General features: G+C 52.3%; 1 protein-coding gene across 1 annotated transcript in view; it reads right to left on the bottom strand.

Moving 5' to 3' along the window:
• Window positions 1-3857: 3857 nt before the first annotated feature.
• The window catches only part of LOC137522182 (galactoside alpha-(1,2)-fucosyltransferase 2-like), a 29043-nt gene continuing 19507 nt past the window's right edge, over window positions 3858-13393 (bottom strand). The window contains exon 3 of the mRNA XM_068242214.1: window positions 3858-4927. Coding sequence (XP_068098315.1) covers window positions 3858-4927 — 1070 coding nt within the window. The remainder of the gene's footprint in view (window positions 4928-13393) is intronic.

Below are 13393 nucleotides of genomic sequence, written 5' to 3'. Positions count from 1 at the left end.
TCACCGCATGGCAACGTTAGTCTATGGGGCCTTTCATACTAATGCAGTGCAATGTTTTCAGCACACCCAACACAAGGGCAAACCTACGTTATCGTGCGGCTCTGCAACAAACTGGAAGTCATGAAAGTCATGGCGACGCGTGCCACTTAAAATGCCTGCCGCAAGTTATACACTTCCGCGCACATGATTGCTTCAGCCTCAGGAAGTGAGCGTCACTTCCTGTTGGCTGGCTGCCAGGTGGGGATAACCACCTACAGAGTTGCATTTGTTTTGCCCCATGTACATTGGATTTGCATGCAAGCTGGATTGCTTAGCATCTCACGGACCAACTAGAGATTGAGTTCTCAGTTTTATTTTTAGCCAGTTTTAGTGTGCAGCAAGTTTCTTAACAACCTGTTCCCATGGACACCTAAGGGTCAGATTATGGAGCAATGTTAACCTGTGCATGAATTGAATGTGATTTGTGTTCTTTATATATCTTTTTTTTAACTTTTAAAAAATTGGGGGAGGGGGGGTACCTTTTGAACCCCTCATTAGTGAAGTAGGGATAATCTATGACATGCAAATGTGTTCTGAGTTTATGCAAATTCATGTAAATGTTATGCAAATATGTGCAGCTTGAAAATGGACCAATCAATTTAAACCTGCGTGGGACTTGATTGGTCCATTTTCAAGCTGCATATATTTGCTGAGGAAAATTTGCATATCATTGATTATCCCTTTTGTGAAGTATGAATAGATGTACAACGGCAATGAATATACATATCCTGCAGATCTACTTGCAGAAAGTGACGGTGTACTGGTTATCCCAGCACATGCTGAAACCTATGGTTTGCAGCTTCCAGTTTGGCACCTTGGACAAGCAAATACAGACTCCTACACAAGTCAGTATTTAGCCAACCTAACGGATTTAAATGGAACAGGAAGAACAGACATGTGCAGCTGCTGCGGACACATTGCTTCAACCTAGCAGATCAGACTGGCTCTGTACACGTACAGTAAGCATATCTCCAAGCAATTCACCCATTGGCATCCAGAAACATGGTTTGAAGCTTTCCTTTAATGTTAAAAATAGTATGGACTACATATAAATATAGAAAACATGTGTTTGAGACAATGAAGCAGTTTTGTGTCCCAATTAAAACTCAACTCCAGCCAAATCTTTAATGTGTTGGTTTTGGATAGAGTGTACCCACTAGGGCGACAATCTCCTCAACTTTCTATGCCCATCAGGACTAATATAAAGCCGTGGTAAGGACAATAGGTGTGATGGCCCAAATAGCCCAGATGGTTGCAGTCCAAATTTCATAGTTATCGAATTAAACTCAGGAGTCTGGGAGCACACTTGTTTGGAAAACCATGCGTTTTCTGCCTTCTGCCTTGGTGTGGTGTGTGGTGGTGTGGTGTGGTGTGTGGTTGGTGTGGTGTGTGGTGGTGTGGTGTGTGGTTGGTGTGGTGTGTGGTGGTGTGGTGTGTGGTTGGTGTGTGGTGTGGTGTGTGGTGTGTGGTTGGTGTGTGGTGTGGTGTGGGGTGGTGTGGTGTGGTGTGTGGTTGGTGTGGTGTGTGGTTGGTGTGTGTGTGGTTGGTGTGTGGTTGGTGTGTGGTTGGTTGGTGTGTGGTGTGTGTGTGGTTGGTTGGTGTGTGGTGTGTGTGTGGTTGGTTGGTGTGTGGTGTGTGGTTGGTGTGTGTGTGGTTGGTGTGTGGTGTGTGTGTGGTTGGTGTGTGGTGTGGTTGGTGTGTGGTGTGTGTGGGGTTGGTGTGTGGTGTGTGTGTGGTTAGTGTGTGGTGTGTGTGTGGTTAGTGTGTGGTGTGTGTGTGGTTAGTGTGGGGTTGGTGTGTGGTGTGTGTGTGGTTGGTGTGTGGTGTGTGTGTGGTTGGTGTGTGGTGTGGTTGGTGTGTGGTGTGGTTGGTGTGTGGTGTGTGTGGGGTGTGTGTGTGGTTAGTGTGTGGTGTGTGTGTGGTGTGTGTGTGGTTGGTGTGTGGTGTGTGTGTGGTTGGTGTGTGGTGTGTGTGTGGTTGGTGTGTGGTGTGGTTGGTGTGTGGTGTGTGTGTGTGGTTGGTGTGTGGTTGGTGTGTGGTTGGTGTGTGGTTGGTGTGGTGTGTGTGGTTGGTGTGTGGTTGGTGTGGTTGGTGTGTGGTTGGTGTGTGTGGTGTGTGTGGTGTGTGTGGTTGGTGTGTGTGGTTGGTGTGTGTGGTTGGTGTGTGTGGTTGGTGTGTGGTGTGGTGTGGGGTGTGGTGTGGTGTGTGGTGTGGTGTGGGGTGTGGTGTGGGGTGTGGTGTGTGGTGTGTGGTGTGTGGTGTGTGGTGTGGTTGGTGTGTGGTGTGTGGTGGTGTGTGGTGTGGTGTGTGGTTGGTGTGGTGGTGTGGTGTGTGGTGGTGTGGTGTGTGGTTGGTGTGTGGTGTGGTGTGTGGTTGGTGTGTGGTGTGTGGTGTGGTGTGGTGTGGTGTGTGGTTGGTGTGTGTGTGTGTGGTGTGTGTGTGGTTGGTTGGTGTGTGGTTGGTTGGTGTGTGGTGTGTGTGTGGTTGGTTGGTGTGTGGTGTGTGTGGTTGGTGTGTGGTTGGTTGGTGTGTGGTGTGTGTGTGGTTGGTTGGTGTGTGGTGTGTGTGTGGTTGGTTGGTGTGTGGTGTGTGTGTGGTTGGTGTGTGGTGTGTGTATGGTTGGTGTGTGGTGTGTGTGTGTGGTTGGTGTGTGGTGTGTGTGTGTGGTTGGTGTGTGTGTGTGGTTGGTGTGTGGTGTGGTTGGTGTGTGGTGTGGTTGGTGTGTGGTGTGTGTGTGTGGTTGGTGTGTGGTTGGTGTGGTGTGTGTGGTTGGTGTGGTGTGTGTGGTTGGTGTGGTGTGTGTGGTTGGTGTGTGGTTGGTGTGTGTGGTGTGTGTGATGTGTGTGGTTGGTGTGTGTGATGTGTGTGATGTGTGGTTGGTGTGTGTGATGTGTGGTTGGTGTGTGTGATGTGTGGTTGGTGTGTGTGATGTGTGGTGTGGTGTGTGTGATGTGTGGTGTGGTGTGTGGTGTGGTGTGTGGTGTGTGGTGTGGTGTGTGGTGTGTGGTGTGTGTGGTGTGGGTGTGGGTGGTGTGTGGTGTGTGGTGTGTGGTTGGTGTGTGTGATGTGTGTGGTTGGTGTGTGTGATGTGTGTGGTTGGTGTGTGTGATGTGTGTGGTTGGTGTGTGTGATGTGTGTGGTTGGTGTGTGTGGTTGGTGTGTGTGTGATGTGTGTGGTTGGTGTGTGTGTGATGTGTGTGGTTGGTGTGTGTGTGATGTGTGTGGTTGGTGTGTGTGATGTGTGTGGTTGGTGTGTGTGATGTGTGTGGTTGGTGTGTGTGATGTGTGTGGTTGGTGTGTGTGATGTGTGTGGTTGGTGTGTGTGATGTGTGTGGTTGGTGTGTGGTTGGTGTGGTGTGTGGTTGGTGTGTGTGTGTGGTGTGTGGTTGGTGTGTGTGTGTGGTGTGTGGTTGGTGTGTGTGATGTGTGTGGTTGGTGTGTGTGATGTGTGTGGTTGGTGTGTGTGATGTGTGTGGTTGGTGTGTGTGTGGTTGGTGTGTGTGTGTGATGTGTGTGGTTGGTGTGTGTGTGATGTGTGTGGTTGGTGTGTGTGATGTGTGTGGCTGGTGTGTGTGATGTGTGTGGTTGGTGTGTGTGATGTGTGTGGTTGGTGTGTGTGTGATGTGTGTGGTTGGTGTGTGTGGTGTGTGATGTGTGTGGTTGGTGTGTGGTGTGTGTGTGGTGTGTGGTGTGTGGTGTGTGGTGTGGGTTTTCTGCCTTAGGCATATCTGCATTTTTTTTTTTGGGGGGGGGGGGGGGTCATTACATGCGAATTTGTGTGCATTTCCCGGTAGTGTACTCCCAGCCTGAGAGTCACATTAAGAACTTGTCTTATTAAAAAGAGGAGAAAGGTCTGCAGGAATTCCAATCCATTCAGGAGGAAAGGCAGCTTCATATTTAAAAATTTTAAGAAAAGGAGAGTCAGGCAATGTGTAGTTTGTTAAGTAAATGGTTTCTCCACCTGCTAAGTAGCCCACCCAAATACCAAAGGTCCCTATAGTCATGATGGTGTGGTTACAATGGGCCAGGAGGGCAAAGTCCCGGGCTGGAGATCTCTCTTGACCATCCCCAGCAAAGTGTACATCTCCTCGTGAATTATCCATGTTCTCTTTACACCAATCTATCCCATTACTGGTCACAATAAAAAGTGGATTCTCATATTTGTTTCTGAAATAGTCTGTGGCCTTTTGTAAATATCCTTTGTCCGCAACCACCCCTTTCCACCTTTCAGACATGACACGAAGATAGTCGCCTCTCCGAACGTGTACCCCTACAAACGTGACATTTTTCTTGTCCCCACGTACATTGTCAAGGTAGGCATAAGACTCTTCTCTAAGGAAATCATGGAATGTAAATTCTCGGAGGATTTCATCCTTAATATGGTGGTAGATTGTATAAGAACATGGGGTGCCAGTGAGGTTGACATACTGCTCTTCAATATGTCGGTAATTTTCAGACATCCAATCACGGATAATATAAGTCCTCCATTTAATTAGTTTAACAATCTCCTCATTAATCACTGGCAAAGTTATCCTGAAGATCTTTGAGAGATGTTCATGCATTTTAGATGAAATGTAGGCTTGACGACCATTCATTTTGGCAAGGGAATAAAGAGAGGCGTACTCCCCCATGAGGTTACCCAGACGTCCAGCTGTATTGAAAGTCCACATTCCTGTTAGAGGCTCTGACTTTACTTCAACTAGTTGGCACAGATTTGCTTTGGTAAAGTCCTTTGTGTTATTGACGAGTTCAATATTTTTGGTAATTCCCATAAAAGCATTAACGTGTAGGTTGGAAGGGTAGTTATACAAAATCTTGATAAAGACGAAGGCAAAAGCAAATCCCATGACCAAGAAGACACGCTTGTTAACATTTGCAAGGGTTCCAGCTACGGAGGAAAAGAAAAAAATCAATTCTTATGATCTTATGAAGTTCCTATAATTCCTATATTACCTTGACCATCTCACATATTTTCTAATCTACTGACTACTCCCATCTGACAACCTGCCTTTGCCTCACAGGCATAAATTTAACAGTTCTGATATATTTTTGAAAATTAACCGCTTCCCAACCACCTAATGGCGATAGGCGCCGCGTCAGGAAAGTGGCAGCCCCAAGACCGCGTAATGGCAAAAAGGCATCAAGAGCAGTGGGCAGGGACTGCAGGGATCATGCGCACCAATGCGCACGTATCCCCGCTTGAGGGACGGAGCTCTGCCCTGTCATCAGTCTACCAGTGGCAATCGCTGCTAACAGACTGTTAGACGCCGAAACCGCTATCTAGTTACATTGTACAGCGCTGCAATCTACTGCAGCACTGTACTAGGGACAGCCATGTCACTCGGCTGTCCCTTGGAGAGTCTCCGATCACTATCCCCTCTCATAGGCTGATGCCTATGAGAGGATCGCCCTGATTGGCTGGCAGGGGGAGGGAGGGGAGAAAAATAAAATAGTAATTTTTAATATAAAAATAAAATAAACAAAGCCCCGCGGCAGCGATCAGAGCCCACCAACCATAAAGCTCTGTTGGTGGGCGGAAAAGAAGGTGTGTGTGTGGTGTGTGTGTGGTTGGTGTGTGGTTGGTGTGGTGTGTGGTTGGTGTGTGGTTGGTGTGGTGTGTGGTTGGTGTGTGGTTGGTGTGGTGTGTGGTTGGTGTGTGGTTGGTGTGGTGTGTGGTTGGTGTGTGGTGTGTGGTTGGTGTGGTGTGTGTGGTTGGTGTGTGGTTGGTGTGGTGTGTGTGGTTGGTGTGTGGTGTGTGGTGTGTGTGGTTGGTGTGTGGTGTGTGGTGTGTGTGGTTGGTGTGTGGTGTGTGGTGTGTGTGGTGTGTGTGTGTGGTTGGTGTGTGTGTGGTTGGTGTGTGTGTGGTTGGTGTGTGTGTGGTTGGTGTGTGTGTGGTTGGTGTGTGTGGTTGGTGTGTGTGTGGTTGGTGTGTGTGTGGTTGGTGTGTGTGTGGTTGGTGTGTGTGGTGTGTGGTGGTGTGTGGTGGTGTGGTGTGTGTGGTGGTGTGGTGTGTGGTGTGGTGTGTGGTTGGTGTGTGGTGTGGTGTGGTGTGTGGTGGTGTGGTGTGGTGTGTGGTTGGTGTGGGGTGTGGTGTGTGGTGGTGTGGTGTGTGGTTGGTGTGGTGTGTGGTTGGTGTGTGGTGTGGTGTGGTGTGGGGTGGTGTGGTGTGGTGTGTGGTTGGTGTGGTGTGTGGTTGGTGTGTGTGTGGTTGGTGTGTGGTTGGTTGGTGTGTGGTGTGTGTGTGGTTGGTTGGTGTGTGGTGTGTGTGTGGTTGGTTGGTGTGTGGTGTGTGTGTGGTTGGTTGGTGTGTGGTGTGTGTGTGGTTGGTTGGTGTGTGGTGTGTGTGTGGTTGGTGTGTGTGTGGTTGGTGTGTGGTGTGTGTGTGTGGTTGGTGTGTGGTGTGGTTGGTGTGTGGTGTGTGGTGTGGTGTGGTTGGTGTGTGGTGTGTGTGGGGTTGGTGTGTGGTGTGTGTGTGGTTAGTGTGTGGTGTGTGTGTGGTTAGTGTGGGGTTGGTGTGTGGTGTGTGTGTGGTTGGTGTGTGGTGTGTGTGTGGTTGGTGTGTGGTGTGGTTGGTGTGTGGTGTGTGTGGGGTTGGTGTGTGGTGTGTGTGTGGTTAGTGTGTGGTGTGTGTGTGGTGTGTGTGTGGTGTGTGTGTGGTGTGTGTGTGGTTGGTGTGTGGTGTGTGTGTGGTTGGTGTGTGGTGTGTGTGTGGTTGGTGTGTGGTGTGTGTGTGGTTGGTGTGTGGTGTGGTTGGTGTGTGGTGTGTGTGTGTGGTTGGTGTGTGGTTGGTGTGTGGTTGGTGTGGTGTGTGTGGTTGGTGTGTGGTTGGTGTGTGGTTGGTGTGTGGTTGGTGTGTGTGGTGTGTGTGGTGTGTGTGGTTGGTGTGTGTGGGTGGTGTGTGGTGTGGTGTGGTGTGTGGTGTGGGGTGTGGTGTGTGGTGTGGTGTGTGGTGGTGTGTGGTGTGGTGTGTGGTTGGTGTGGTGTGTGGTGGTGTGGTGTGTGGTGGTGTGGTGTGTGGTTGGTGTGTGGTGTGGTGTGTGGTGTGGTGTGTGGTGGTGTGGTGTGGTGTGTGGTTGGTTGGTGTGTGGTGTGTGTGTGGTTGGTGTGTGGTTGGTTGGTGTGTGGTGTGTGTGTGGTTGGTTGGTGTGTGGTGTGTGTGTGGTTGGTGTGTGGTGTGTGTGTGGTTGGTGTGTGGTGTGTGTGTGGTTGGTGTGTGGTGTGTGTGTGTGGTTGGTGTGTGTGTGTGGTTGGTGTGTGGTGTGTGTGGTTGGTGTGTGGTTGGTGTGGTTGGTGTGTGGTTGGTGTGGTGTGTGTGGTTGGTGTGGTGTGTGTGGTTGGTGTGTGTGGTGTGTTTGATGTGTGTGGTTGGTGTGTGTGATGTGTGTGATGTGTGTGTGATGTGTGTGATGTGTGGTTGGTGTGTGTGATGTGTGTGGTTGGTGTGTGTGTGATGTGTGGTGTGGTGTGTGTGATGTGTGGTGTGGTGTGGTGTGTGTGTGGTGTGGGTGTGGGTGGTGTGTGGTGTGTGGTTGGTGTGTGTGATGTGTGTGGTTGGTGTGTGTGATGTGTGTGGTTGGTGTGTGTGATGTGTGTGGTTGGTGTGTGTGATGTGTGTGGTTGGTGTGTGTGGTTGGTGTGTGTGTGATGTGTGTGGTTGGTGTGTGTGTGATGTGTGTGGTTGGTGTGTGTGTGATGTGTGTGGTTGGTGTGTGTGTGATGTGTGTGGTTGGTGTGTGTGATGTGTGTGGTTGGTGTGGTGTGTGGTGTGTGGTTGGTGTGTGTGTGTGGTGTGTGGTTGGTGTGTGTGTGTGGTGTGTGGTTGGTGTGTGTGGTTGGTGTGTGTGATGTGTGTGGTTGGTGTGTGTGATGTGTGTGGTTGGTGTGTGTGATGTGTGTGGTTGGTGTGTGTGATGTGTGTGGTTGGTGTGTGTGTGTGGTGTGTGGTTGGTGTGTGTGTGTGTGATGTGTGTGGTTGGTGTGTGTGTGATGTGTGTGGTTGGTGTGTGTGATGTGTGTGGTTGGTGTGTGTGATGTGTGTGGTTGGTGTGTGTGATGTGTGTGGTTGGTGTGTGTGTGATGTGTGTGGTTGGTGTGTGTGGTGTGTGTGTGGTGTGTGGTGTGGGTGGTGTGTGATGTGTGTGGTTGGTGTGTGTGATGTGTGTGGTTGGTGTGTGTGATGTGTGTGGTTGGTGTGTGTGATGTGTGTGGTTGGTGTGTGTGATGTGTGTGGTTGGTGTGTGTGATGTGTGTGGTTGGTGTGTGTGATGTGTGTGGTTGGTGTGTGTGATGTGTGTGGTTGGTGTGTGGTTGGTGTGTGGTTGGTGTGTGGTTGGTGTGTGGTTGGTGTGTGGTTGGTGTGTGGTGTGTGTGGTGTGTGGTTGGTGTGTGGTTGGTGTGTGGTTGGTGTGTGTGTGATGTGTGGTTGGTGTGTGTGGTGTGTGTGTGTGTGTGTGTGTGTGTGTGTGTGTGTGTGTGTGTGTGTGTGTGTGTGTGTGTGTGATGTGTGTGGTTGGTGTGTGGTGTGTGTGTGTGTGTGGTTGGTGTGTGTGGTGTGGTGTGTGGTTGGTGTGTGGTGTGGTGTGTGGTGTGTGTGTGGTTGGTGTGTGGTGTGTGTGTGGCGGTGTTTGCGGTCGGTGTGTGTGGTTGGTGTGTGTGGTTGGTGTGTGTGGTGTGTGTGGTTGGTGTGTGTGGTGTGTGTGGTGTGTGTGTGTGGTGTGTGTGTGTGGTGTGTGTGTGGTGTGGTGCAGTGGTGCTCACCGCCAGGTCATGATGACGCTTACGCGTGGATTCACGACCATTTTGACGCATTCCGCCTCGGACACGCTAAGCCGTGAATAGATTTTCAACCACGAAAATCGGCTTCGCGTGAATGCGGACAGAAATCCGCATTCACGCTCGTGAACCCGGCGCTGAAGTCGTGGTTAGCGGAAATGCGTCAAACTATGCGGAAGTGACACATTGCAGGCCAATCAGAGGGCCCCAGCCAGGCCCTAGCAACCAATCACAGGAGGGAAGCTATGCCCTCCCCTCCTGAATATAAAGCGGCGGCCATGATGGAAAAGCTCTGTCCTTGCTAGACTGTGGTGCTGAGAGGATTATCTCCAGGCCATTGTTGTTTGAGCAAGTGCATTTATTGTGTTAAAAACAAAGCGTTTTTTTTGCTAACACTGCTCTTATACTGTACACAGTTAGCTAGTCAGTGAGTGATTGCTGTAGTTAGTTGTAGTCAGTGTAGTGTAGTGGGAGTGTGGGAGTCTAGTGATTATTTAACTGTGTGTAGTGCCGTCAGGTTCAGTGCTGCAGTGTAGTCAGTGTAGTGGGAGTGGGGATTATCTGTGTGTAGTGCAGGCAGGCAGGTTAGTGCAGCTGCAGTGTTCACTTGTATATTCCAGTGACAGTTATACACTTGTACTATTTGCAGGCAGCCAGTCACACCGCCGGCACCGCCACTCTCTGCCAGCGCTGTTCATTCATTCTGTCAGTGACCTTGTGCCGTGCCCAGTGCCCACTGCTCGCTCGCTGGCATATAAGCATCTCATTACACAGTGTGACATCCTTGTGTGCCCACTGCATCCTTCAGTGACCTAGTTGTATATCCAGTGCCCACTGCATCCTTCAGTGACCTTGTACTGTGCCCACTGCATCCTTCAGTGACCTAGTTGTATACCCAGTGCCCACTGCTGTGCCCACTGCATCCTTTAGTGACCTTGTGCTGTGCCCGCTGCATCCTTCAGTGACCTAGTTGTATATCCAGTGCCCACTGCTGTGCCCACTGCATCCTTCAGTGACCTTGTACTGTGCCCACTGCTGCATCCTTCGGTGACCTAGTTGTATATCCAGTGCCCACTGCATCCTTCAGTGACCTTGTACTGTGCCCACTGCATCCTTCAGTGACCTAGTTGTATATGCAGTGCCCACTGCTGTGCCCACTGCATCCTTCAGTGACCTTGTACTGTGCCCACTGCATCCTTCAGTGCCGTTGTACTGTGCCCACTGCATCCTTCAGTGACCTTGTACTGTGCCCACTGCATCCAGTGATTCATTACTAGCAACATGTCTGGCAGGGTTTCGCGGGGTGAGAGGAAAGGGAGTTCAATTGCCTCAGCCACTTCTGGGACTGCTCCACGTCCAGGGAGAGGACGCCCAGCTGTACGTGGTTGTGATGCAGCAGAAAGGGGGGCAGCAAAGCCTGGGCCGAGTCAGCGGACGCCATTGTCCAAATATTTTAAAGTTTCTGGTCCCCGTGTGGTGGTTGAGCAAATGGAACCTGACGTACTCATGGACATCATGACTTCCTCCCAGACCTCTACTGTGAGCACCACTTCAAGCAGCAGCAGCAGCAGCCAACGTCCCACGCTTGTTGTGACATCCACCCCAGCACCCACTGGTCAGCAGCCCTCCCAGGATGACAGCGTTCTGTCCCTCAGTCCGGCATCTGGGAACCTGCTGATGCAAGAAGCTCAGGACTTACTGGGGACTGATGTGGCAGAGATTGAGATCGGGCCACAATCACAAGCGTTGTTGAGTTCTGGTGATGAAGAAGAGGGGTCTGTGTCTGGGGATGTAGGGACAGAAGAGGAGGCGGGGGAGTCAGAGGAAGAGCTGGATTATGATGATGCTGCTGCTGATGACGACGTTGTGGACCCTAACTATGTGCAGCCTGCGGAGTCCGTGGAAGAATGGTCAGAGGCAGAGCAGGATGACGAGTCACCTCAGCCTAGGCAAGGATATCGCCATATGTCAGGCAGGGGCATCGGCAGCAGTGGGCGTGGAGGAAGTAGACAGGACACTGCTGCTGGCACCACCACCATGCAACCCCCGGCAACTACTACCACACATTGTTCCGCTGCACCCTCTGCTAGTGGGGGCCGCAGTAAATTAAAGTCACCAGTGTGGGATTGCTTTGATGAATGTACTGATGACAAAAGGTATGCGGTGTGCAGGTTATGCAGCAAAAGATTGAGCCGTGGGAAAAGTCAGAGCAAGATGGGTACCTCATCCCTCCAGGGCCACCTGAGAAGCCGCCACTGCCGCGAGTATGCAGAGTTTAAGAGGAGCAGGCACTGCTGGCAGGGGTTCCTGAGAGCAGAAGGCCCACCAGCGCAGTAGCATCATCCCTCCCTCAGGGTTGTGAATCCCCCACAGCAGCAGCAGTAGTAGCACGCAAGCGCTCTTCCACCTCGGCTACTCAGGACACAGACATTGAGGCTGGCAGCCAGTGTTCGTCTCTCTCCTCTGTCTCCCCTGCATCCCAGCGTCGTCAGACCCTGCTGAGCGACACCTCTCAGGGTCTGACCAAGCCTCTGCCTCCAAGCCACAGGCGGATCCGCAAACTAAATGGCTTGCTGGCCCGGGCCATGGCATCACAGCTGCTTCCCTACTCCCTGGTGCAGGAGGGGAGCGCCATGCGGACGCTGCTCCAATTTGGCATCCCCGAGTGGCAAGTCCCCAGTCGCCACTATTTCAGCAGGAGCGCGATCCCAGCACTCCACAAGTTTGCGGTGGAAAACGTGGCCCGTTCCCTGGATTACTCTGTGGGCAAGCGGATCCACGTGACCATGGACTCGTGGAGTAGCAGATTTGGGACAGGTCGCTACCTGTCCTTTACGGCCCACTGGGTGACACTGATGGAAGGGAGGGAGGACAAGAGCGCATCAGCCCAGCTAGTGGTTCCACCACGCGGGATCAGGGGGGATGCAGAAGGGTCCTGTCACAACACTCCCTCTGCACCCGGAAAGCAAGCCCGCCTCGGCAGCAGCAGCGCCAAGCCTCGGCACTGCCAGGCCCTTTTAAAATTGGGGACCCTGGGGAAGGAGAGGCTTACGGCCACCAATGTCCTGGCCGCCCTCAGGAAGCAGGAGCGGAGGTGGCTGACCCCCAGAGGCCTGGAAGTGAGGTATGTGGCAGCCGATAACGGGACCAACCTGGTGGCAGCAGTGCAGCAGGGAAACCTCCAGCACATCCCCTGCTTGGCCCACGTGCTCAATCTTGTGGTGCAGCGCTTCTTGCGCACCTACCAGGGGATGAGCGAGCTGCTGCAGGATGCCCGGGCGGTGGTACGCTTTTTCCGCCTGTCAGCCACTGCCTCTGCACTCTTGTCCACCTTACAGCAGCAGTATGGAAGGCCACAACACCGGATGATCATCGACATGCCAGTTTGCTGGAATTCGACTCTGGCCATGTTGGAGGGGCTGTGTCAGCACAGGCTGGCTCTTAGGGCCTACATGCTAGACCCAAGTGTCCCCAGCAACCAGCAAGTCCCCAAGATTACTGCCACTCAGTGGACACTGATGCAGCAAGTATGCCTGGTGCTGAGTCCCTTCCTGGAGGCAACCAAGATGGTCAGTGAGGAGCGGGCCTCTGTGTGCCAGTGGGTACCCTTGGTTTGTCTACTGGAGCAGGCAATGGACAATTTAATTGAGCGTGGGGATGAAGCCCTGAGGCAGTTGGAAGAACAGGAGCAGATGGCAGCACAGTCCAGCTCAGAGGAGGGCTCACAGCAGGTAGTGGAAGAGTTGGAGGTCCCTAACCTGAATGAGGAGGAGGAGGAGGAGCAGAGTGCAGCAGGCGTTGTACGTGGATGGCGGTTTGAGGAGGACAACGACATGGCACAGGAAGAGGACAGGCATGCGTTATGGGACAATGGCGAGGACGAGGAAGATCTTGCTGGCAGGGCCCACTTGTTTCCCATGGCTGTGCACATGTTGCGCTGCCTTCGCAGGGACCCCCGGGTGATCCAGATGCGTTCAAGGGAGGACATCTGGATTACCTTGATGCTTGATCCCCGTCTGAAGGGGAAGCTGGGAGACTTAATGACGCCATCCACCACCGAGCAACGCACAAGGGAGTTGAAGGAGGCCCTTGTGCGCAGACTACTGGAAGCATTCCCCCAGCCTTCCACCCCCACTGTAACTGCTCTGCCAAGCCAGCAAGAGGTGCCTGCCATTGCCACTAGCAGCACAACAACAACAACCAGCACCAGCAGCAGCAGCAGCAGCAACTGGCGCCCCGGAGACCTGAAGAGCCTAAGCAAGAGCCTGTATGCAGTGCAGCAGCCCAGAACAGAGGTGCCCGCCACAGCATCCACCACCAACCAGCACAAGCAACGACTGACCACCATGGTGTCTGACTATATGGGGTCATCCAGCGGGCTCAATGACACCGACAGCCCCGTGGACCCCTTGGAGTACTGGGTCAAGAGACTGGACATCTGGAGCGAGCTTTCCCAGTACGCCCTGGAACTCCTATCCTGCCCTCCTTCCAGTGTCCTCTCAGAGAGATGCTTTAGTGCGGCCGGTGGCGTGGTCACAGAGAAGCGCTCTCGGCTCTCCCACGCCTCTGTGGACAAACTCAC

This window comes from Hyperolius riggenbachi, chromosome 6, assembly GCF_040937935.1.
Source record: "Hyperolius riggenbachi isolate aHypRig1 chromosome 6, aHypRig1.pri, whole genome shotgun sequence".
Lineage (NCBI taxonomy): Eukaryota > Metazoa > Chordata > Amphibia > Anura > Hyperoliidae > Hyperolius > Hyperolius riggenbachi.
The sequence above is the reverse complement of the archived record's forward strand: the minus strand, read 5'-3'. Positions and strand labels throughout refer to the sequence as shown.